Source organism: Lithobates pipiens, unplaced genomic scaffold (genome assembly GCF_037356315.1).
Source record: "Lithobates pipiens isolate NorthernLeopardFrog02 unplaced genomic scaffold, aLitPip1_a1.2 Scaffold_19, whole genome shotgun sequence".
Lineage (NCBI taxonomy): Eukaryota > Metazoa > Chordata > Amphibia > Anura > Ranidae > Lithobates > Lithobates pipiens.
In genome coordinates, this window is record NW_027507764.1 from 273,593,413 (window position 1) to 273,618,904 (window position 25,492).

General features: G+C 45.2%; 1 protein-coding gene across 4 annotated transcripts in view; it reads left to right on the plus strand.

The window, feature by feature from the left end:
• Window positions 1-25,492, plus strand: part of ICE1 (interactor of little elongation complex ELL subunit 1) — a 464,643-nt gene that overhangs the window by 190,801 nt on the left and 248,350 nt on the right. For all 4 annotated transcript variants that reach the window (XM_077491941.1, XM_077491944.1, XM_077491942.1 and 1 more), the window contains 2 exons: window positions 3,623-3,706; window positions 19,548-19,933. In XM_077491941.1, coding sequence (XP_077348067.1) covers window positions 3,623-3,706; window positions 19,548-19,933 — 470 coding nt within the window. The remainder of the gene's footprint in view (window positions 1-3,622; window positions 3,707-19,547; window positions 19,934-25,492) is intronic.

Sequence of the window (25,492 nt, forward strand, 5' to 3'; positions counted from 1 at the left end):
ATCCCTGGTCATTAGTTTTGTTAGCCTAACATCAATAGTATGCAAGCTCTTGGAGGGGATTATGAGGGACTATATACAAGATTTTAGTAATGAAAACTGTATCATTAGCAGTAATCAAAATGGATTCATGAAGAATTGTTCATGCCAAATCAATCTATTAACATTCTGTGAGCTACCATCTAGATAACAGAAGGCCCATAGATGTGGTATACCTGGATTTTGCAAAAGCATTTGGCACAGTTCCCCATAAACATTTACTGTACAAAGTAAGGTCCGTTAGCATGGACCATAGGGTGAGTACATGGATTGAAAACTGGCTACAAGGGTGAGTTCACAGGGTGGTGTTAAATGGGGAGTACTCAGATTGGTCAGGGGTGGAAAGTGGGGTCCCCCAGGGTTCTGTGGTGGGTCCAATCCTATTTAATTTGTTCATAAACGACTTGGAGGATGGGATAAATGGTTCAAACTCTGTATTTGCGGACGATTATCTGCTAAGCAGGGCAATAACTTTATCGCAAGATGTGGAAACCTTGCACGAAGATCTCAACAAATGAATGGGGTGGCCAGCTAAATGGCAGATGAGGTTTAATGTGGAAAATGTTTAAATAATGCATTTGGGTGGCAAAAATATGCAATCTACTCATTGGGGGGAGAAACTCTGGGGGAATCGAGGATGGAAAAGGACCTGGGGGTCCTAGTAGATGTACTCAGCAATAACATGCAAGGCCAAGCTGCTGTTAATTAACCGCTTCCTGCCCGCCCTATAGCCGAATGCCGGCCTTAGGGCGGGCGGCTTCCCGTGCCTGGCCGTCCCTGGACGGCCTGGTGTTTACTTCCGCAATGCGCGCCGCCGCGGGCGCGCATCGCGGAAGTTCTGTGTTTGCCGTGTCCCCCGGGGACAGGCAAACACAGATCGCTGTAAACGGCCAATCACAGCGGCCGTTTACAGCGTGATCGGCGTGTCCAATGGGAGATGATCTCATATGTAAACATATGAGATCATCTCTCAGCGCCGCTCTCCCTCCTCACACAGACAGCGTGTGAGAGGGGAGAGAAGAACGGCTGCAGCAGCCGTCAGTGTAAAAAAAAAAAAAAAAAAAAAAAAAAAAGTTTAATAAAAAGTGCCATCCTCCCCCAGAGCCATCCTCCCCCAGTGCCACCCCCCCCCCAGTGCCATGCCCCCCCCCCCCAGTGCCATCCTGCCCCAGTGCCATCCTGCCCCAGTGCCATCCGCCCCAGTGCCATCCGCCCCAGTGCCATCCTGCCCCAGTGCCATCCGCCCCAGTGCCATCCGCCCCAGTGCCATCCACCCCAGTGCAATCCACCCCACCCCAGTGCCACCTGCCCGCAGTGCTATCTGTCCCCAGTGCCACCTGTTGTCAGTGCCATTTGTCCCCAGTGCCATCTGTCATCAGTGCCACGTATAAGTGGCATCTGTCATCAGTGCCACGTGTTATTAGTGCCACATAGTGCCATCTGTCATCAGTGCCACCTATTAGTGCCATCTGTCATCAGTGCCACGTATCAGTGCCATTTGTCATCAGTGCCACCTGTCAGTGTCACGTGCCATCTGTTGTCAGTGTCACGTGTCATCAATGCCACTTATCAGTGCCATCTGTCATCAGTGTCACGTGTCATTGGTGCCACGTATTAGTGCCATCTGTCACCGGTGGCACGTATTAGTGCCACGTATTAGTGCCACATGTCATCAGTGCCACGTATTAGTGCCACGTGTCATCAGTGCCACATATTAGTGCCACGTGTCATCAGTGCCACGTATTAGTGCCACGTGTCATCAGTGCCACGTATTAGTGCCACGTGTCATCAGTGCCACATAGTGTCATCTGTCATCAGTGCCACGTGTCATCAGTGCCACGTATAAGTGTCATCATTGCCACGTATCAGTGCCATCTGTCATCAGTGTCACGTGTCATTGTCCTGGTATTTCAAAAGTGTAATAAGTAGTCAACAAGTTAGATGTGTAATTTATGCTCCTAGAACATGTGATGGCGCTCCCTGTATGTTGGGCCTCTCTATGTGGCCAGGCTGCGAAAAAGTCCCACACATGTGGTATTGTAATACTCAGGAGGAGTAGCAGAATTTTTTGGGGGGTGTCATTTGTGGTATACACATGCCACGTGAGAGAAATAACCTATTACAATGACAATTTTGTGGAGAAAAATAAAGAAAATGAAAAATCTTCATTTTGCAAAGAATTGTGGGAAAAAAATGACAACATCAAAAAGCTCACCATGCCTCTTACTAAATACCTTGGAATGTCTACTTTCCAAAAAGGGGTCATTTGGGGGGTATTTGTACTTTCCTGACTTGTTTGGGTCACAAGAAGCGAGATAGGCCACCAGTACATCAGATGTGATCAATTTTGTGCGATTCGCACCACAGCTTGTAGACTCTCTAACTTTCACAAAGACCAAATAATATCCACTAATTTGGGTTATTTTTACCAAAGATATGTAGCAGTATAAATTGTGGCCAAAATTTATGAAGAAAAATTAATAATTTGCATAATTCTGTCACAGAAACAAAGAAATATGCGTTTTTTTTCAAAATTTTCGGTCTTTTTTCATTTATAGCGCAAAAAATAAAAACCCCAGAGGTGATCAAATACCACCAAAAGAAAGCTCTATTTGTGGGAAAAAAAGGACACAAAATTCATTTGGGTACAGTGTTGCATGACTGAGTAATTGTCATTCAAAGTGTGAGAGCACCGAAAGCTGAAAATTGGTCTGGGCAGGAAGGGTGTTTAAGTGCCCAGTAAGCAAGTGGTTAACAAAGCAAACATAATATTGGCATACATTAAAAAGGGGATTAACTCAAGATAAAGTGATAATTCTCCCACTCTACAAGACTCTGGTCCGGCCGCACTTAGAGTATGCTGTCCTGTTCTGGGCACCAATCCTCAAGAAGGATGTACTGGAAATGGTGCGAGTACAGAGAAGGCCAACAAAGCTAATAAAGGGACTGGAGGATATTAGTTACGAAGAAAAGTTACAAACACTGAACTTACTCTCTCTGGAGAAGAGATGCTTGAGAGGGGATATGATTTTAATTTACAAATACCATACTGGTGACCTCACAATAGGGATAAAACTTTTCAGTGGAAGGGAGTTTAATAAGACATATGGCCACTCATTAAGATTAGAAAAAAAGAGATTTAACCTTAGACTGAGTAGAGGTTTCTTTACTGTAAGAGCGGAAAGGATGTGGAATTCACTTCCACAGGTGGTGGTTTCAGCGGGGAGCATCGATAAAAAAAACTATTAGCCACCTGAACGACCATAACATACAGGGCTATACAATGTAATACTGACATATAATCACACACATAGATATGACTTGATGGACTTGTGTCTTTTTTTTTTCAACCTCGCCTACTATGTTACTATTACTGTCCTAATGCTATAAAATGAAAGTGCATTCTGTGATCTCCTTTAACATAGGTTGTTTAAATCCACAACTGCTGTTAATTTGTTTATATACTTTGATTTTTTTTTTTTTTGGGAAGTAACTAATAGTGCGTGGATCTACCTATTTTGTGTTTCTTTCATGTTATTCCTATATTAATAATACATACATATTTTCTCCATTCTTGTATGTGAAGAAAAAATCAGAATTTTGCTGGAAGAACTTTGGGATTGTATAGAGTCTTCAACTGAAAACTGTGATGGGGATAAACCAGTGTTAGGTAAGAAATTAACGTTTTCCAAATGTTGCTTTTAGTTTTCCCTTTAAAATGGTCTGTAGTCTGTAAATAAATTCAAACGTTTTGCTTATTTTTCAAGCATATTACTGGTTGTAAATGTGCCGCAGTTAAGAGAACAAGAAATGTAAGCCATGATATGTTAAACTCTCTTTCTGCCCATTATTTGTTTAAAAATATTCCCTAGCACAATGCCTCGTGCTAGGAATATGCTTATAAACTTTTGCCTGTAGCTGATACTTCGGCACAACTCGGCTGTAACAGAGGGCTTTCATCCCCAATGACTATCAGGGACTGGTCATCTGATCATGAGATTGCGGATTCTGGATAGAAAACTGGTTACAAGAGCGTGTCCAGAGGGTTGTGATAAATGGCATATATTCTGAATGGTCTGGAGTTGCAAGTGGGGTAGCCCAAGGCTCTGTCCTGGTACCAATTTGGTTTAATGTGAGTCACCCTCTCTGTGTGTGTGTCTAAAGGCATTTACCTACCTACACAGGGGGGCACAGCCGTGTACACAGGCCAATACCTACCTACACAGGAGGGCACAGCCATGTACACAGGCCTATACCTACCTCCACAGGGGGCCACATCCGTGTACACAGGCCTATAACTAGCTACAGAAGCGGGCACAGCCATGTACACAGGCCTATACCTCCCTACAGATGGGGGACACAGCCATGTACACAGGCCTATACCTTCCTACAGATGGGGTACACAGGCCTATATTTACCAACACAGAGGGGCACAGCCATGTGCACAGGCTTATAACTACCTACGGGGGGGCATTGCCATATACAGAGGAGTGCCAGGTACAGAAGAAAGCAGAGCCATGTGCAGGAGAGAGCCGGGTGCAGAGGAGAGGAGAGCCATGTACAGATGAGGTCACAACCATATACAGAGGAGGGCTCCTCTCCTCTGCTCTGTACCTGGCTCTCCTCTCCTCTGCTCTGCTCTGTACCTGGCTCTCCTCTCCTCTGCTCTGTACCTGGCTCTCCTCTCCTCTGCTCTGTACCTGGCTCTCCTCTGCTCTGTACCTGGCTCTCCTCTGCTCTGTACATGGCTCTCCTCTGTACCTGGCTGTGCTCCCCCTGTGTAGGGTATGTATCGGCCTGTGTTATACCTCCTTGTGGTACAGGCCCTCGCCTAAGGCCCCCTCTCAGTAATAGGGGCACCATTGTAACAGATGATTAGCAGTGCCTTGTCTTCTCTCTGTCACCCCATTTCCCTCTGCCGAGTGACTCTCACTCCACCTCCTCACTGGTAGCCAACTGTTGGTTTCCTGTCGAATAATGCCTCCCATATGATAAGGCATCCGATGAACCGCACATGTGCAGCGTAGGCAGCTGATGAAGGCGTGGTGTGTCCTCCGAAACGCATTCCAATTGACTCAATTGGCAAATAGCCGACAGCTTAACAGCCAGCTCTGAGGGCAGGCTTCTGACAGTTCTCCTGTGTCTCTCGCAGTGCTTCCTGTCAGCTATCTGGATCCATACCTGGGCTCTGACAGTGCTCTTGCGATCAAAAGTGCTGACTACAGACTTCCATTCTAATGTCTCACTTAGACTCCTTTCACACTGAGCAGTGCCCGGGCGTCAGCGGTAAAGCGCCGCTATTTTTAGCGGTGCTTTACAGTCATTTTTGCTTTTCGACCACTAGTGCTTCTAACCCCTGCTAACGGCTGAAAAATTGTTAAAAATGGCGCTGCAGTGGCACTGCCCATTTTTAGCAGCGCTTTACAGTAGTTTTTGCCTTTTGACCACTAGTGGGGCGCTTCTAACCCCTGCTAACGGCTGAAAAATGGTTAAAAATGGCGCTGCAGTGGCACTGCCCATTGATTTCAATGGGCAGGGCCGCTTTAGGAGAGGCACTTTACAGGATCCATCCTCGCCATTGAAGCCATAGGATGGTACCTGGACCTTGATTCAAGAACAAGGTTTTTGCCAGTAAAACTTCTCTCTGAGAGCTGGACCCTAGGAACCTAGGACTCTTTTTGGTCTTGCTACATTTCCTAAAGTCCTGAGGGGTGCTATACAAGGCCCGAAGGAGTGGAACCCCTAAAAGGGCCCCAGTCTTTGAAGGTTTAAACTACGCTGCCCGACATGATGGGTGAAAGTTGGATCTGTCTGTTAAATCCTGCATCAAGGACAAGGTAAGGGAAGAAGCTTTGCTTTTTCCTTCAATATACCTTATATGCCTTATAAATGTCTCCTCTATAAGGAGTAACTTACACTACCTATGTATGTGTCTTAATGCACTTCTGTCTCAGAACATGTGTGGTTCCAGAGGCAGAGGGGGTTCTTACTTAAATAGATCTTGTGGGATTTGGTAAAAATACAGCAGTAGCTAATACAGAGATGTGTATAAACTTCTATATGGGTGGTGGCTGATTGGTTGACGCAGCTGCTTTAGCTGCATGGTTTAATTACAACCCAGCACTTCCACCTAGTAACATTGGGAAACGTCCTATGCTTCTGTGGTTTTAAAAACTATAAATCTGCTGACAGAATCCCCCCTCCCCTTCCCCCCCCCCCCTTGTAGAGGTGTATAGTACGTTTACCTTACTTTGTGTTGGCCATTCGGGTCCCTAGCAGGGCCTGAGAATGCAGAGGGGCATGTCCGCAAGGTCACGTGGCGCTGTGTATGGGTGTAATGTCCACACACACACAGCACTCGCCGCATAGCTGAGGGGAAGTGCTGAAGATGCCAATCAGGTTCCACCTGAGGCTTTATATCACAGACACTGTCATTTCAGAAAGACTTTTTAACTGAAGAGAGGCAGTCTGTCACACTAAGAGACACCAGAGTGCTGGACACGTAAGGGTTTAAACAGACATTTCCAGACAGGAAAAACTATTGTTAGCAGCAAAAGAACTGTTATTTTGGTGACATTGTTTTTGCTAGAATTGTTGTCAAGCAAATATTTTGTGTGTACCTCTGCTTGTGCTTTGCACTATGTCTTCCAGACCTACCGTAAAGGTACCTAAGATGTCACCCCCAGGCGCTGGGAATCCCAGTTATGCCTCAGTACTGTCTTCCGCTTCAGAGAGATCAGACATGGCAAGCCAGGGTGAGTCATTGGAAGCTAGCAGTGGTGCAAAATCTTCACACACTTCAGCCCCTGTAGATGTGACTGAAGATACATTTTCCTCTGCCTTGCAAGGCTTAGAAGGAAGATTAGGGGCTTTAATCGCATCCTCCATCCAGTGTATAGGAAGAGTCCTAGATCCCCCTCCCCCACCTTAGACTCTTTACAGTCAGTGGAGGGTCCAAGAGAATTATGGGGACAGGATGGGGTATTGCCCTCAGATGATCGTGCGATTATTTCTCTGCGGAGGAAACAATACTTGAAGTTCCCAAGGATCCCTACTTCACAATCTGAAGTACAGAGGCTTGCAAAGATGGTTCGCTCTACTTACACGCTACCCCTAACAGAGTTAGCTGAAGGGCCGGTCTCTTCCTTGGGTTCCTTGAAGCCTTTACAGCCTTTGCATGCGTTTCTCGTCCACGCATTACTAAAAAAGCTTATTTATACCGAATGGGATCATCCAGATAAGCATTTTTTCCCTTCCAAAGAGACTCTCAAATCTCTATCCTTTGGAAGAAAGATTTTTAACTTGCCCAGTGGACAATGCGCTTATGCTTAAAGATCCAATAGATAAGAAGTTGGAAGGTCTGTTAAAATCCTTTTTTTCTTAGCAGGTACTGTTGCTCAGCCTGCAATTGCAGCTATAGGCATCTGTTAGTCCTTAAAGGACCAGTTCACAGATGCTTTCAGATGAGCTCCCTGCACAACAAGCACAGGAACTGGCCAAGCTACCTAAAGCATTAGGCTTTGCTGTAGACGCTATGAAGGATTCTATTCACCAGGCATCACGCCTTGCGTTTGTACTTGTACATATGCGAAGGGCCCTTTGGTTAAAGGGGTGGTCAGCTGAGACGCCTTGTAAGAACCTTCTAACTAGTTTCCCCTTTAAGGGAGAACGATTATTTGACGATAGTTTGGATAAATACATTCAAACAATTTCCAGCGGAAATAGTACTCCTTTGCCAGTCAAAAGAAAATATTTTATTTAAACTGTTCGGCCTCTGCCATCAGACCAGGCATAAAGGAAGACCTGGGGCTACAAGTTTGCAAAGCAGAATACAAGACCTTGTTATGAAGAGGCATCTCCCCTCACCAAGGTGGGGGGAAGACTTCTGATGTACTCAGAAGTCTGGCAAAGGGAGATTCAGGACAAATGGACTCTCTCCACAGTGTAGGATACAAGCTAGAGCTTTGAGAATTTCCACCATCTCGTTTTCTGAGATCAAACGTTCCCAAGGTCCAGGGAAATGGCAATCCCTGTTGCAAGCTTTAGACAGATTATTGGCTCAAGGGGTGATCAAACAGATTCCCAAACAAGAGCAAGGTTTGGGGTTTTACTCAAACCTAATTACGGTGCCAAAGCCAAATGGGGATATCAGACCAAGTCTAGATCTACTTAATCTAAAGCGGTTCCTGAAAATCCACTCCATTTGCATGGAGTCAATCAAGTCAGTCGTTTCCATCCTGCAAGGAGAAATACTTCTGGCATCCATCGACATCAGAGATGCATAGCTGCTTGACCATATATTTCCTCCTCACCAGAGGTTTCTGCGGTTCAAAGTAGAACAGAAGCATTTTCCGTTAATAGCCTTGCCCTTCGGGCTTGCTACAGCACCTCTGGTATTAGCCCCACCTCTAGTCAGGATAAGGGCACAGGGCATAACTGCCTTGGCTTACTTAGACGATCTATTGTTAATAAACCAGTCAGTGGCTTGCTTGAAGCAAGGTGTAGCCATCACAATCAGTTACCTGGAAGGTTTGGGTTGGATTCTCAACCTAAAGAAATCCTTCTTAAAACCACTAAGAAGGCTGGAGTATCTGGGCCTGATCATAGACACAGCCCAGAAAAGGGGTGTCCTTGCCTCCTGCAAGGATCAGCTCCATACAGGAGCTGGTGAGGATAATCAGGTTGAAGAGAAATCCTTCAATTCGCCTTTGCATGAGGTTGTTAGGGAAGATGGTAGCTTCATTCGAAGCAGTTCCCTATGCTCAATTCCATTCGAAACTGAAAACCATATTCTGTCTGCTTGGAACAAAACGATTCAAGCTTTGGACTTGCCAGTGTGGCTGTCTCCATGAGTGTCCCAAAGCTTCAGTTGGTGGTTTCTATCGTGGAACCTGCTGAAGGGAAAGTCCTTCAGATCAATTATCTGGAAGGTAGTAACGACAGATGCCAGCCTTTCAGGCTGGGGAGTAGGAGCCTTGCCCATCAACATCCTTGAGATTCCGGCAGTGTATCTGGCTCTAGAAACGTACACCTCCAGGTTAAAGAATTGTCCTGTCAGGATCGAATCTGACAATGCCACGGCTGGGGCATATATCAATCACCAAGGGGTCACCAAGAGTCTCTCAGCTCAGAGAGAGGTGAACCAGATTCTAACTTGGACAGAAGAGAATGTCCCTTGCCTATCGGTAGTTTTCATTCCGGGAGTAGAGAATTGGCAGGTGAACTATATAAGTCGCCGGCAGTTATTCCCAGGAGAATGGTCTCTTCACCCCAAAGTGTTTCAGGCTGTTTGCCAAAGATGGGGGACTCTGGACGTAGACCACCTAGCTTCCAGATTCAACACTAAGCTAGTCAACTTTGCATTCAGGACAGGGGACCCACTCGCATACGGAACAGATGCGTTGGTGACCCCGTGGGATCACTGACTATGGTTTGGGATATAAGCACACCCTGGTTTGTGTGTGGGGGGGGGATGGGTTGACTTTGGTGGAAACGGCTCTTAGCTCAAAAGAAGGAATGTTCATAAGGTGTTTGGATTTTCTTAAATATTACCTGTATGTTGTATTGGGGGAGGATGTGGGCTGTCACCCGGGATCTGGATGCACTATTGTCGCAGCGCTGTACACAACGCTAAATATGCCAGGGGTGTAAGTATACTTGTTCACAAATCCCTGCCTTTTACTCTAATTGAGTTGCATCTAGATCCTGGGGGCAGATATGTGGTGCTGCATACTGTCATTGCAAATGTGCCTATGGTGGTGGTGGGGCTGTATACCCTTCCTCCGGCATCTTTGATAATTTTGAATAAGATCACCCAGTATCTTGCAAACATGTCGGTCAATAATGTGGTACAGGTGGGGACTTTAACATGCCTCCCTGCACTGGACAGGTTAACGCCGGGAGGGGCCATGCATTCTCCGCTATAACGGTGGGCATCCACCTTTGGCCTCACTGATGTTTGGTGTTGGAAGCACCCCCACCAGAGGAAGTACATGTGCCAGTCTGCCACCTATGTGGCCATGTCCAGGATAGATCTAATCTATGTCAGCGACTCCATTCTGCCTAAAGTACTAGAAATATCTATTTTACCACGGGGAATATCAGACCACACCCTTCTCCTGCTACGCCTTAGTACTTGTCAGGCCCCCACCGACTATCAACAGAAGATAGGGTGGGTGAGGCAACAAACTGGGAGAGCCTTGGCCAAAGCAGAGCAGAGGGCTACCAAACTTGAGCAGAGTTATGTAGGAACCAGGGACGAGCTGACACGTAGAGATTTGCAATGTGCTATACGAGAGGTGATGCTATTGAGGACCACGGCAGCCAAAAAGATGTTATTACACCAAACCCAAAAGGTGTTTGAACAGGGTGAGAGGATGGGCCGTCTCCTGCCGTGGCTGTCCAGAGAACAATCAACCATGCCTGGCATTGCTAACATTAAAGACGGGTGGCTGGTGTTTGACCCTGGAGGCATTAGTGCCTGCTTCGCTTCTTTTTATAGAGACCTTTATTCTTCCAGGGCTAGATATTCCAGTGCCGAGCTTCAGACCTATCTGGAGGAAATTCAACTCCCAACCCTGACAGAAGAGAGCCACCAGAGTTTGGACACTCCCCTCACCCTTAAAAAAATACAACTGCCCATTAGTTCCATGCAAGCAGGGAAGTCACCAGCAGATGATGTTCTCCCGGCAGAATTCTACAAGGCTCACGCAGAAACGCTGGCTTGTAGACTGCTGAAGGTGCTGTTGGCTTCAATTGAGACATCAACTCTCCCCCCTTCGATGCAGGCTGCTATTATAGTGGTCATACACAAACCGGGGAAAAACCCTGAATTATGTTACTCGTACATACCCATCTTGTTGCTGAACGTGGATGCCAAGATCCTAGCAAAGTAGAAAACAAGATAAGATAAGGTCTGGTGTCACCGGTAACACACCTCAATCCCTATAATATGCAACAAAAAAAGAGAAATTCGCCCTGGGACTTTAGATGAGGTGAGCACCACTAAGCCAATAAAAGTAACAAGAGTAAGTACAGTATATGTTTTTATTCAGTAAAAATATTACAAGCATATTGTCATCAAAGAAAGCCACTTAGTACAAGGTACATAAAACTGTATTGAATAAAATTGTTAGTAGTAGTAGTTCGAACAGTCACATAACATACAAACATCAGGTGTACCCGACATGTTTCGTGAGTCCCAGCTCGCTCTTCAGGGGTAGATGTGTATGAATTGTACCTAAGGTGAAAAGATACAGTTTGGTATATGGTAAATACTTGGTATTTTAAAGGCAGAGGGTAAGAGGGGCCTAGTAGATGGGGGCCCCATACTCACCACTACACATAGCTGAGCCAACAAATGTGAAGCCTTCAGACAGTGGCAGCAATGTATCACCAGGAAGCTGAGGAGGCAGAGCCAGAAGAGACCTCACACAGGGCAGATTGGAGGGAAAGCATTGCATGGATGGGAAATGTGTAACCCTGTTGGTCTCACTATGTCCATGGTAAGTATTGACTGTAAACATAAAGGGGTATATCAGATAATCTGAAGCAGTAGGTAAACTATAAAAGTAATAACATGGACAATTCTATATATAATTATATAAGCCTAGAGCCATGAATGGCATGGACAAAGGACTATAGGGAAATGTGAAGAAACACCAGAAAATGGCATGGGTGGAAGTAAAGAAAGTGAGCAAAAAGCATTGAAAAATAAATGAAGTGCAGATATGGGGGAAAGTCAAAGTGGTCAAAGACAAGCTACAGATGAGCACTTGAGGAAAACCAATGGGTATACCTGAGTCAGATAGGTTTATAATTGCATCGGTGGTAGATTCCAATAAGAGCCATCCACAAGCATGAGTGTTCAGTGAAAGCAAAAGCTGCAAATGAATCCATGCAGTGCTAAACCTCCAAGTTATATCCAGGAAGGGCTCATGGGGCTCCGCCCCCAACGTCATGTGTGGATGACAGGAAAGTGCACTCCTATAGGTCAACCAGATGGTACAATGCGTGCAGTTGTAACAACGCTGCAAAATTGCAGACATTGAGCGGCTGGTGCATGCACATGGCGCCGGTGTGTAGGTGGCCCCACCCGAGATCAGACCGGGTTCATGCCGGGAAAAGGTACTGATATTAATTTGTGAAGACTCTACACGGTAATGGCAGGGATCTCAACTGGGGGGCATGGGAGTAGTTGCCTCCCTAGACGCGGAAAAGGCCTTCTACTCAGTGGAGTGGGAATACCTGTGGCTGCTCCTCTAACGATTTGGGTCTGGGCCCAGATTTATTACCTGGATAAGGATGCTCTATTTGACCCCTACGGCCAGAGTGCAGACCAATGGAACACTTTTGTCATCCTTCCCACTCCACCGAGGAACCAGGCAGGGCTGCCCCCTGTCCCCGGCACTATTTGCGTTGGCGATCGAACCGCTGGCAGAGCTTCTGCGAGCCGCTGGGCAGGTCCACGACATCTCCTTCCCCACTCTAGTCGAGAAAGTGTCTCTGTACGCAGACGACATTCTGCTATACTTGCAAGATGCCCACCGCTCTCTGCTGGAGGCCCTAGCTATTATAGACCGATTCGGATACTTCTCTGGGGTAAGGGTGAATTGGGACAAATCACTCCTGTTCTCCTTGATAGAGGGATATCGTATATCGAGCCCACAAGTCCCTCTGCAACAAACATCCAGATTTAAGTATCTGGGTATTTACATTCAAAGAGAGCTAAAGAAATATTTAGAGAATAATCTATACCCTGTCCTCCAGCAGTTCTCGCTCAAGTGCGGGGTCTGGAAGAATCTTCCTCTTACCCCGGTTGGAAGAGCGAATCTTATCAAAATGACCTTCCTTCCCAAATTTATTTATATATTCCGACACTCCCGGTTCCTATACCTGCGGCTTTTTTCGCCAAACTCGATCACATAGTCTCCTTATTTGTTTGGGCGGACACTGTTCCCCGAGTGGCGAAATCCATGTTACGGATGTCTCGCACTGAGGGGGGGATTGTCGCTCCCTAATTTCCAGAAATATTACTGGGCCGCACAATTGGTCACTGTAAGATCGTGGTTCACACAAGACAATACAAATCCAGCAGTAAATTTAGAGGCGGCCATCTTGGGGTCTTACTCGGAGCTCAGTAATCTTGTATATCGTAGACCTAGGTATAATCCACAGGTGACTGCTCCCATGAAAACTACGTTGTTGACCAGGAAGCAGGTTACCAAACATCTAGCCGGGTACCATTTCCCCTCATACTCCACTCTGGGGTAACCCCTCTCTGCCACATCTTAGAACTGTACTGCATCCTCAGGTCTGAGCTAGATTTCAGATAGCTCAGGTGAGCCATGCCATGCCCGGAGGAAGGCTTCTATCCTTGGTGGAGCTCAGGCGACAGTATCGCCTGCCACCATGGATGTATTTTCGGTATATGCAGCTTAAACATGCCATAAAGGCTCAATTCCCGGCTGGGTTGGGCCTTGCTGTGCACTCGGTTGAGTCCCTTCTCACAATGGATGAGATTGGCCGTACCTTATCCTCTGTATACTTGAGACTTGCGTGCAGAGAAGCTATAAACACAGCCAAGCATTTTGAGGTATGGAATAAAGATATTCCTGCTAACAGAGGAGGACTGGACTGAGGGCCTGCGGCAGTGCATCCCGCTTATATCGGCCAGGGATAGATTCGCTCAGCTCAAGTTTTTACATAGAGTGCATTACACTCCTTCCAAATTATCCAGAATATATCCAGGAGTGACGGATGTTTGCCCCAAATGCAGGCAGTCGGTGGGTTCCTTTTTATCCATATGGTGTGGGAATGCCCTCACATACAGGGATTCTGGCAGGTAGTGGTGGCTGATATAAATAAAGTTGCGGGTCTTTCACTAGACAGGGATCCCTTGATATTTCTATTAGGCATTACTGACAATTTAAATACTACCAAATACGGGCCGCTATTTGTTTTCTATGCTGCTTATTATGCTAGGAAACCAATACTTTCCAAGTGGAAGCTACCGGACCCCCCTCAACTATCGGCATGGAAGGCATGCATAAATGCGGTTCTGCCCTTGAATAAATTCACATATATGAGACGTAACTGTCCTCAAAAATTTGAGAAGGTCTGGGCACCCTGGGTGCAGGCTGAGCATATGACTGGTGTAGCTGGACATGGAGGAGTACGCGAACCTAAAGGCTGAATGACCATGTGCGTCACAATGCTGGCATAATGATTAAATGAGACCTGGTTGTACTATAGGGGGGTATTAAAACAGAAAGACAATCTGAGATGACCGCAACTAAGTGAAGGGCATGGACTGTCCTCTCTCCCTGGTCCCCCCCTCGTCCCCCTTTTCACTCTCCTCTTCTTGTCTGCTCTTCTCTCTCCCCTCCCATGTGTTATCCGTCTCCTTTGTCTGTTTGCCCTTGCCCCTCCCTTCTCTCTCCTCCATCTCCTTCTTGCTTACCTTCTATGCAAGATAACGGGGTGCACATTGTATAGGTTCCGGCATCCTTTTTTGATGTAACACATACAATGATCCTGAATATGATTGAGGGAGGAGGTGGCACGGAGAGCGGGGATGACGCTCCTCAATACTGTGTTTAACTCCAGAGATATATGGTTGTTAGTGCAAATATTGCTGAGAAAATTTTGAGTGATGTGTTAATAACTGTCTGGTGTACAATGTCTAATAACTTCAATAAACATTTCCTTCTGTTAAAAAAATAAATTAAAATAGGTGTTCAGGTGACTACAATTTAGGAGTATGAACCGACCTTGAGGGTCTAAATAAGAGGAGAGGATCTGGATCGGACAGGATTGTTTAATAAGAATTGCTACTTCCGCTTTTCCAGAGAGATCTGAGGCCATATAAGCCACGGGAAAATGTTTGGAGGTGAATTTAAATGAGCCCCCGGATTTAAAGGGAGTCTCCTGAATCATAATCACCTCCGGCTTGGAGGACCTAAACTCCTTCAGAGCTTGCCATCGCCTCTTGATGGAATTCAGGCCCTTAACATTACATGAGTAAATTTTTAGAGCCATATCTTTTTCCAATCGTTTGTAGAGAATTCCGACGGACAAAGTGCCACGCATGCTCAGATCAAATTACGAGACCGAAGCTATTGGCTACTAGCCTCTACGTAGTCCCGTCGTACGCAATGAACGTCACCACGTTCCGAACGATCGGATATTCCGACAACTTTGTCCGACCGTGTGTATGCAACACCAGTTTTGGACAAAATCCGTCTGGAAAAAATACGTCGGATTTTATGGTCGGAATTTCCGACAGTGTGTAAAGGGCATTAGAACCGTATAAAGGTCAATAAAAAAGACCTGTAAATTGAACCTGCAAAAAATAACAGAAGAAAAGAGAAAAAAATGAAAAAAAAATCCCCACAAAAAACAAGAATACATTTTTTTTTTTTTTTTTTTTAAACCTGAAGGTGAAAAAACTTCAGGTTACCCAGGCAAAAGCCATGAGTTGTAGTGAGGTGCATAGCAGCCTGCAGGAACCAGGGGGAGGGGGGGGGGGGGTTGGCATCTCTGCTTAAAAACCAAACAAAACTGATCAGAGGTAGGCAACTAATCGATCATGAGAAAGGTAAGAAACGTCTTCCAGAAGAGTTATGGGTGATAGGATCCATCTAACAAGAAGTAATGTGTCTTTCTTTGTGAGAGAAGCTGACCATTCTCCAACAAGGTCACTGTCATAGCCAGAGTACACAATATCTGGCCATGATGTAAAAAAATAAAATAATTAAAGATTAATGGAGGGAGGGTCTCTTCAGGTCAGGAATCTGTGAGAGTTGGCACGTTGCGATGTGGAAAAGGCCTTCTGCGATCTTCGTTGGACTGGGGTCCAGATCTTGGCTGGGGTGGTGAGTGGTTTAGGGTTTGGCGCTTGGGCTTGGAGATCTTCTTCAGGAATAGGTGAGATACCCAGGTTGCGGATGAAAGCTTCCCTCTCGTAGAGATCTCTCAGAGAGCATTGGATGCCATCTTTGGAAGCGGACAAGTGGAAAGGGAACCCCCAGGATCTGTGTGCCCTGTCCAGGCACCAGTCTATATCAGGGATATATGGGGAGCTAAAGTGATAAACGAAGCTCTTTGTCACTAACCGTTTCTTGCTGGAGCTGGGAGACTGTATGTTTCATGGTGGCATTATCTTCCTCGAGAGCATGTATATATTGGGTTACTTCATCAAATTTATTCGCCAGAGTGTCAGTATGTTCCCCCAATTGATCAATTTCTCCCCGCAGCTCATGTGCTATTTTACCCACCTCTTTAGCAATGCTGTGGGTGAGGGTCATGCAGTAGTGAATTCAGTTTGAGGTCTAGTACAGCCACTGTCGCTACATCTGTGGGGTTTTCAGATGGATGGGACTGCTGGGATCTGTTGTCCTCCGAGGTCACATGTCCCGCCCACGTGTGGGGTTCGGCGGGCCGAGCGGATCACTCGAGGCCGGGGGTTTGCGGCCTATACAGGAAGCGCTCCATACTGTGAGGAGGCCGTAACGGTGGTGGGATAAAGCCTCTGTAGATCGCTTTCTGGAAGCCGATCTTGCCCATACGGTGCCTGGGAACCTCTGGCAGTTGGCAACGTCGCTCCTAGGGTTGTGGATGCTACGTTAGCTGTGTAGGAGCTGCGCACGGAGAGAGGGGGACTGAAGCTCTTCTCTTAGATGTCTGCCATCCTGCATGCCGCGCATGCGCCCCTGTTCCTTCAGGATTTATTGCAATAGTAGTGCACCACCTTTTTGAGCACCGTTTTTTCACTTCATGTGCACACCATATGGATATATTTCCTATCACTGTTCTACAAAGAATCATTTGAGTGTTTGATATACTTTTATTATCTTATTGATACACTTTTTTATTGTTTTATCCGAACAAATCGCAGGGCATGTGACACGTTTTTATACTGCCTAGGACTGGATTTATATATTTACCTTTGAACACTGCCTCTTTCAACCATATCTTTTATTGAGCACCTTTGCACTTTATTACACACAGTATTTAGATTCATAGCGCAGCACTACCTTCACTTTATAAAATTTCTAGGTATTTCCTTCAGAGTTGCAGCATATTGTAAAAAATGCACACATTTGGTAGCGCGGGAATATCATTGTATTATATATGTGGTTCTTTGCCTATCTATCACAGTGCTCCTTCAGTGTCTCCTCTCCATTGCACCTTTCTGGGGAGGTCCCCCAAGGCTGTGTTCTTGGACCCCATCTCTTCTCGAGCTACACCTCCTTCCTTGGTCACTTGATATCTAAAACTGAGGTATTAATATTCCCCCCTGCCCGTGCCCCCCTCCATGACTTTTACATCAAAATCAACAATGCAACTATCAGTCCCTCCCCTCACGCCAGGGCACTAGGTGTAATCCTAGACTCTGACTTGTTATTTCAGCCCCAAATCCAATCGTTGTAAAAATTTTGTAGAATTCACCTCTGTAACATCTCTAAAATTCACCCCTTTTTAACAGATGAAGCCACCAAGCTCCTCATTCACTCCCTTGTTATCTCTCAACTTGACTACTGCAACTCCCTTCTCATTGGCCTGCCTCTCCATAGGCTATCCCCTCTTCAGTCTATCAGAAATGCTGCTGCCAGACTTGTGCACCTTACCAACCGCTCAGTGTCTGCTAACCCTCTCCTCCAATCCATACACTGGCTCCCAATCACCCAGCAAATTAAATTCAAAATACTAACCACAACATACAACGCCATTCACAACTCTGCCCCGAGCTACAGCACCAATCTCGTCTCCAAATATCACCCAAATCGTCCTCTCCGCTCTTCTCAAGACCTCCTACTCTCAAGCTCTCTTGTCTCCTTCTCCCTTGCTCATCTCCAGGATTTCTGCAGAGCCTCTCCCATCCTCTGGAACTCGCCACCTCCACCTGTCCGGCTATGCCTTACTCTTACTCATCTCTTCAGGAAAGCCTATTAGGTCTCCAACTAATCTTCTACAACTTCCATCAGCTCATTCCCCACAGTTACAACCTTTAGTACCACCTGCCCCACCCTATTCAATTGTAAGCTCTTCTGAGCAGGGCCCTCTTAATCCTCATGTATTTTATTTTATTATAACTGTATTGTCTCCTTTTTATATTGTAAAGCGCTGCATAAACTATTGGCGCTGTATAAATCCTGTATTGTAATGATAATAATAATGATCGGGAGCAGACTGTTTTTGGTCATGCCCCTGGACCAACCCCAGTACAAACGGCCCTAATGACGGACGGTTTCTATTGAACTGGCCGATTCCGCCGACATTCGACCCATGTGTACTAGGCTTTACACCTCCTATTTTGGCATGGCTCACCACTAATCTTTGTTTTGCCTCTATCCCACATTTATGGAATTTTAGTTCCCAGATAAGATGATCTGTGCAGGAAAGATGCATTAAAATAGCCTACAACACATTACTTCAAAGCATTTAGTCATGCTGAATATTTGTTACACTCGCTAATTTTTAACTATGAAGCAAGGCAGTATTTGTTTTTTACCTTTATTTTGAGGATGTCAGTAAAACTATGTTCTGTTTGTATATTTTTCACATTTTGTCAATAAAAAATATGTACAGTACACTTATCCACTGGTCCATCCATTGTACCGACACACTATTTACTGATTGCCATTACCACCATGTGTCAGAAAAGGATATAGAGGCCTCGCAAACAATTGCTTCTTTGTAAACTGTTGTAGTCTCCTGATGTTAGAACCACAGCACACAGTTGTCTATGTCCTGCCTGTCAATATTTCCCCATTTCTGACATCACAGTACCACTCTGGTAAATATTCTGCACAGATGATTTGGTGAGATTCTAAAGTCTGTGAGGTGCTATAGAGGTAATGCTACGGTGTAACACTACTTGGTTGGGATACATCACTAAAAAGAGGTTCTTATATTTCTTAGATGTGGTGGTTGCATAGATTTTCTTTTTTCAATCTAAGAACATTTTTAGCAAATACAGAATATAGCTGAAGATCTTGCCAGAAATGCAGTGTCACTTAAAGCAGTAAACAATGTTACCCTTTGTCTAAAGTGCTAATCCCATCATCCCACATGCAAAAGAGATGAACAAAGGGAGACATGTTTGAAGTCCAATGTGGGTTGCAATTACAGCTCACTAAATACATACAGTGGAGGAATTAGCATAGCCACCCAAGGACAGTAAGTGTGTTATTCACAGGATTACCAGGAGAAAAAAGGGAATAAAGCCTGGAAAAAAATAATATACCTACCACATCTAAGAACTGGTAGGCTGTGATATAATCATGTTTTATTGTGGGCTTAGATATGCTTCAAGAGAAGATGAGCGTATATGGCAGGGAAACCTGGTTTTACATGATTAGTCTTTTTCACCTTTATGCGATCAGACCATTATTGAATTAACGGATAAATTAATAATTATTGAATAGCTTGATTGTTTTTTTTCTGTTTGGAACATTACCACAATTTAAAGTGATGACATTATTTTTATGAACTTTTGTTTCCTTCAGAAACCAATTTAGGAAAAGGAAAGCACCTCCAGAGCCCTGTTGATCACACGCCTTCTCTTCTGCATTTTAATCCTTCAACATTAAGTTGCAAGTTTGACACCTTCTCTGAAGAGGGTGTTGTAAATGCATCAAATGATTCTACTGACTGTAAAAAATCACATGAAATTCTTACCTACAAGGATGCATATAATGAATATACGGGAGACCAGCAATTCCAAACAGAGACCTCAGTAAAAGCTGTGTTTGTACTTCAAGATTTAAATGACAACCACTTGGAAAATTCTGATAATGAATGTGACATGGAAGAACTTTCACAAATAATGTGCTGGGCAAAACCTCTCCCACATCTTTTATCTCCTTTACAATTTTCTCCGTTTACCACAAAGGTAGGTCTAAAGCTTCTAAACGTTATTTTGGTAAACCCTTTCACTTGACTGTTTTCATATACACGTGTGTGGCTTCATTCTTTTACTGTTTACTTCAGTATCTTTGATCAACCTTTTCTCGGTTGGACTTTGGAGTGCCATGCCCAGACCCCCTGGGCTTGACATTGCAGTGGTTAGTCTGGAAGGGACCTGGGGACTGGGTTCTGATTGTGCTGCATTACAAACATTCAGTGCTGGTAAAAGCAGCAGAGTTGTTTCCAGGTCCAGGGCTGTTGGCATCAGGGCTTGCTCTTTCCCAGGAAGACTTGCTCTGTTCAGTAGGTCAATCAGACTGAACTACCTAGTTTTCTTTATCGTACATCACAGCACACAGAGCAGTCATTGCTATCTGGGTTTTACGCCACCTACTGGTGAATGGACACTGGTAAATCAGTCAAACAAGAAGTCCTCCCCCATATAACCCTTCCTATACAGGAAGTACCTCAATTTTTTTCGCTATTGGTCTGTTGGTCTGTTGTGGTTGTCACTGATGTGATACATGTTCTCTTGGAGCATACTTAGAGGTCTGGAAGGTTCTATTAAGAATCATTAACTTCAGTTGGATCCATTCAAAAAAAGCTGTCTGCCAAAATTAATGGTACCCGAGCCTCATTGGAAGGAGAGAAGATTCCTCAAGGTTTGCCTGTAATGCAGCCCTATGGTGCTGGACTCTGCGTAATGGAACCCTGCACAGTGTTTGTTCTGACCAAGGTGCTTTTCTGCAGGGTGTTACACAGGTCCAGGGGAGTGGACCCCAGATTAAGGGGTACCCAGTCTCTGAAGGTCTTTTGTGACAAAGCTTGCCGTGATGGATGAAGATTGGACTACTGTTATTTTCAGAGTCCTGTAGCAAGAATGGTAAGACTGCATTTTTGCAGTTTCTCTCTCAAAAAAAAAAAAAGAGATATGACTGTACCTCTCGGTGGCCACTGTGCTGTTTAATCACGATGTGTACTTCTTTGTTGTGTGGGTTGCTGTTTCTCCAGCCACTAGAGGGCACATGCTTGCTCAGTATGGCCTTTTTTTATATAGGCAGAAAGTGGAAGGGCAGCCATGTTGCCATGTGGTCAGCAGGGACTCTGGAGACATAACAGCAGCCCATGGATACTAACAAAGTGTGAGTACTTACTATGGGAGAAATGTGTGGCAGACAAGTCATGATTATATGCTGCATATTTATTGCTTATCCGGGGAAACAGTACAACTGTAAACTGATACACCCTTGGATGGATAGCAGTTCACTTTAAAATGTTGACTGCTCGGAAGGCAGGTGCAGCATAGTATACATGCTTGCAAACTTGTTGCTTAAATGCATGTTTAAATATACACGTTTGGAAAAACGTGAGCATGGCTGCATTTTAAGGAGTCGCCAGTATAGCATGCTCGGTTAAATCCTGCAGGGCTAGTATGGAGCCAAGTGCAGTTAAGCATGTGCATGCTTGCAAACTAGCTAAAATGTACGGTGACTAAAATGCATGTTTGCTGAAATGCACAGTTGATATAACACGTTTTTGCATAAAGATGCATGGTTATAAATGTTTTCATAAAGATGCATGTTTATACATGTTTGCATAGATGCTTGTTGCATAATATAAATGCATGCTTGCGTATTGCATAAATGCATGTTTCCATGGGAACGTATTGCATAAATGCATGTTTACATGGACGCACACGTTCGTGTTTTGTCTAAACGCATAAGCACATACATATGTGCTTATTTGCCTTGGACGTCATGTATATGTGCTTATTTGCCTTGTACTTCATGCATATGTGCTTATTTGCCTTGTACTTCATGCATATGTGCTTGTTTGCCTGGGACTACATGCATGTGTGCTTGTTTGTTTGCCTGGGAATACATATATAAATGCATGAATGGCAAGAATACTTATATACCTGCATGTTTGCTTACTTGGGTACCTACATAGCGGCATGCCTGGTTACCTACATATTTACATAAGTAAGGGGTTGCAAACCAGTAAACCAACATTGCTTTGGAACTGCTTCCTTGGAGGACTGTGTATTAGGTTGGCTAATATAGTTGCTACGCTAGTTACCTGTTATACCAGTTAAAATGGTTCCAGAAAGGAGAGGCAGCTGGGGGAGGCAGGTGCACCACTCTCGGGTTCAGTGATCCGGCAGTGTCCACATCCCCTGATGGACAGTGGTGTCAGATGCATTGATGTCAAAACGCATTGATTTTCCATGATGGACTCGACCATGCCTGATCTCTGTTGATCAAGCCTGGTTAGTATATGGATGTGAGACTACCCAGGACTACAAGATTCTGTAAGCTTTTCCCCACCTGTGTGAGGGAGGCATATGAGGCTGTTGTGTTTTGAGAGCATCTCAGGCCAGAATATCTTAGGAGCAGGCTTTGAAGTGGTTTTGCTCCATTTTTAGCCAACAAAAGCTTGATAGGTTAGGTACGCCTCTTTTGACATTTGGGGTCTGCCACAGAGTTGTCAGTCTTTTGCCTTGCATCTGACTCTCGAAACAGAAGGTATGGACTCAATAGAAAAAAAAAACCCTCAACAGGTAGCGGTCCCAAAACCAAATGGGGGACATAAGGTCTAGCATAGAGCTTAAGCCACTGGACATCCTCCTATTTCAGATAGTTTTCCATTTAGAGTTCACTTTTGCGAGGGGTCGATTTCGGGGTCCATAGTCATGAATGACACATAGCTTCATGTGCCGTTTTTTTTCCAGGCTCATCAAGGGTTTTTGCAAATTGCCGTACAAAATCTTGTTTTTTTTATTTTATTTTCGTTACTCTGCTCTTCAGGCTCCCAGCCAGTGCTTCACTTGCTGAAAACGCAGATGTGATAAACTCCGTATACCTCAATAATCTTTGTTCAGGAAGCCGTCTGTTCCAGATTATCCTTGATACATTTCTGCAGGAGGAAGTTGTATCTAGGCCAAGGCACGTTCCCTACATACAGTACTACTCCAGGCCTTTTGTAGAGGATCAGTCTCTCTGTCTGGAACATGAAGATCCAGGCATTGGTTTGCCAGAGGGCTCTGTTCCCAGGGTATTGCAGATCTAAAATTGCTGGTTGATGGTTTGAAATCTGGAGAATAGGATGGGGAAGATAACCACTGATGCCAGCTTCTTCAGTTGGTCTGAAGGTGGCTATAGTTCAGTGGACTTGGTCTCCATAGGAGAAAATACTGCACATCAACATCTTGGCCAGTATGCCTTGCTCTGGATGCTGGGACAAACCAGTTGTAGGTGTAATCCGGAAATGCCTCTGCAAGCATATATATCAACCACCAGGAGTTATGTGGCTCAAGAAGGTGAACCACAGGCTGTCTGAGACAGTAGAACAACTAGTAAGTACTCCAGTTATAGAATAATGGCAGGGGGAATCTGCAGGTGGATCTACTAGATTCCAAGTTCCACAACAAGTTGGAACAGGTTGTTTCTGGGAGGAAAGTCCCACTGCCAATAGGGACAGGTCCACTGGTAAAACCTTAGGGACCAGTTCTCCCCTATTTGATGCTTTCCCTCTCTTTCAACTTCTCCCACATCTTTTGCAAAGAATCTGGGAAGTGGCCACACTGATAATGGTGTTTGCCGAATTAGCCCAGGAGGGCTTGGTGCACTGACATAGCAAGACTTGCGGGGGTCGCTCCTTGTACACTCCCAGTCCAGCGGGATTTAATGGTCTTGTATCTTGTATCTTCACACTGTTTAGTCCCTGGAAGCTGGTTTCAGGGAACCTCAATTACAGGACTTGGAAATATTTTTTGCCTGGGGGAGGCCAGGAAGTGGAATATGAGTGGGGATATTTATTTTCTTTCTCCAATCAGTAGGGGAAAGGAGGTTGGCCTTAAGTACCATTAAGAGTTTGAGTTCATCCCTATCCATTTTTTCCAGAGGCCATTGTTTTTCACTCCTTGATTCTTACTCCAGACAGCTTGTAGCGTAGATAGTCAGGCCACTCTTGTGTCCTTTGGACTGGGAATCACTTTTGTCTGTCTTTGCAGAGGTCATTTTTTTAACCAATTGGGAGACTGGTAGTCCCTTCTCTCTGAAGATGGCTTCTTTCATTGCTATTGCTTCACTAAGTGGAGTGTCGGGGCTGGTGGCTCTTTCGTGCAAGGAGCTGTTTATGGTCTCACGTCATAAGTTGATGTTGCATCCTCATCCGTCCCTATTGCCTAGAGTGGCTTCTGGTTTTCCCTTGAATCAGGACAGTGTCTTGCTTTTCTATTTTTCTCCTAATCCACAGTTGGCAGGAGAAAGATCGCTACCTACTCTTGAGGTAGTTTAGATGCTCAGGGTCTACTTGAGTTGTTGGCACAGGTCAGGAATCCTGATTTGTGCAGCCAGAAGAGCCCAGGAAGGACAGGCAGTATCCAGGTCGATGTTTAGCAGTGGATCTGCCAGTTTATCAAGGATGCTTATGGTTTTAAAGGGCAAAATCCCACTTTTTTTCTGGGGAGAGATTCTCTACCAGGTGTGTGGGAGTACCTTGAGCCATCCGTAATCAGTTGTCAGTGGCCCAGGTGTGCAAGACTGCTATTTGGTCTTTAGGTTTATACATCCACAGGGTTTTTTATCGGGTGGATGTCAACAACATGGAGGAGACTTTGGGCTCAGCATATCACAAACAGTAATAGTGGCAGTTTCTGTGATGGTGTCTCCCTCCCCATAAGGGCTTTGCTTGGGGACGTCCCAGATAGTAATGACTGCTATGTGTCCCACGAAGGCTGTGTGTGTGTGTGTGTGTGTGTTTGGGGGGGGGGGGGGGGGGTGCCAGGACAAGTCTGATCATTGGAGGAGAGCAGGCTGAATTCCCAGCACAGCAAGAGGACTGACTACACTTTTACTCTCATGCCTAGTGTGGATAGGTTTTTAAAAGGAAAGCAGAGAACAGAAGACCTGGTACAGCAGGCACATATCAGGAATTCGAAATATTGGGTTTACAAACACTAACCTTTTTAGCCGTACCTCATTTTGGCCACTGTCTACCCCTGAGGACTTCTCTCTCCCCGAGACAGACAGGGGTTATCCCTTACCTTGCCTCTGGGATCCAGCACCTTGAGCTTGCCTGTGAGGTCCAGCACCCACGTTTGCCTCTCAGGATCAAATTTCTGTCCCTTCTGTGTCTGCCACTTCTGAATGTGTGACTCTGTCAAATATATGATGGCGTCTTCTGGTATGGAAGCAGTGTTTCTTCAAAGATTTGATCTGGTTGAATGTGAGACTGGTGTCTTGCACTCTCCTATGCCAGTCCCACACATCTTTGAGACACTACCAATGCGACATACTACCGAGACTGACAGTACCTTTCAGTTCTTAGACCTTGGCACTGTTAGGCCCTTTTGAGACTTATTTGTATCCTGCCTCATGGTGACTTTGTTGGTGCCTTGCTCTTCCAAGACCCATTTAGCTCTGACTGCCTTTAAGAAACTCTCCCAGTCTGACTTCCCAAAGCCTTGTGTCTGCATCTGACATTTCTGATTTAGCACGGCCTTCTGTTTGTGACACTTTTCCTCCAAAGTCTGAAGCCTCCA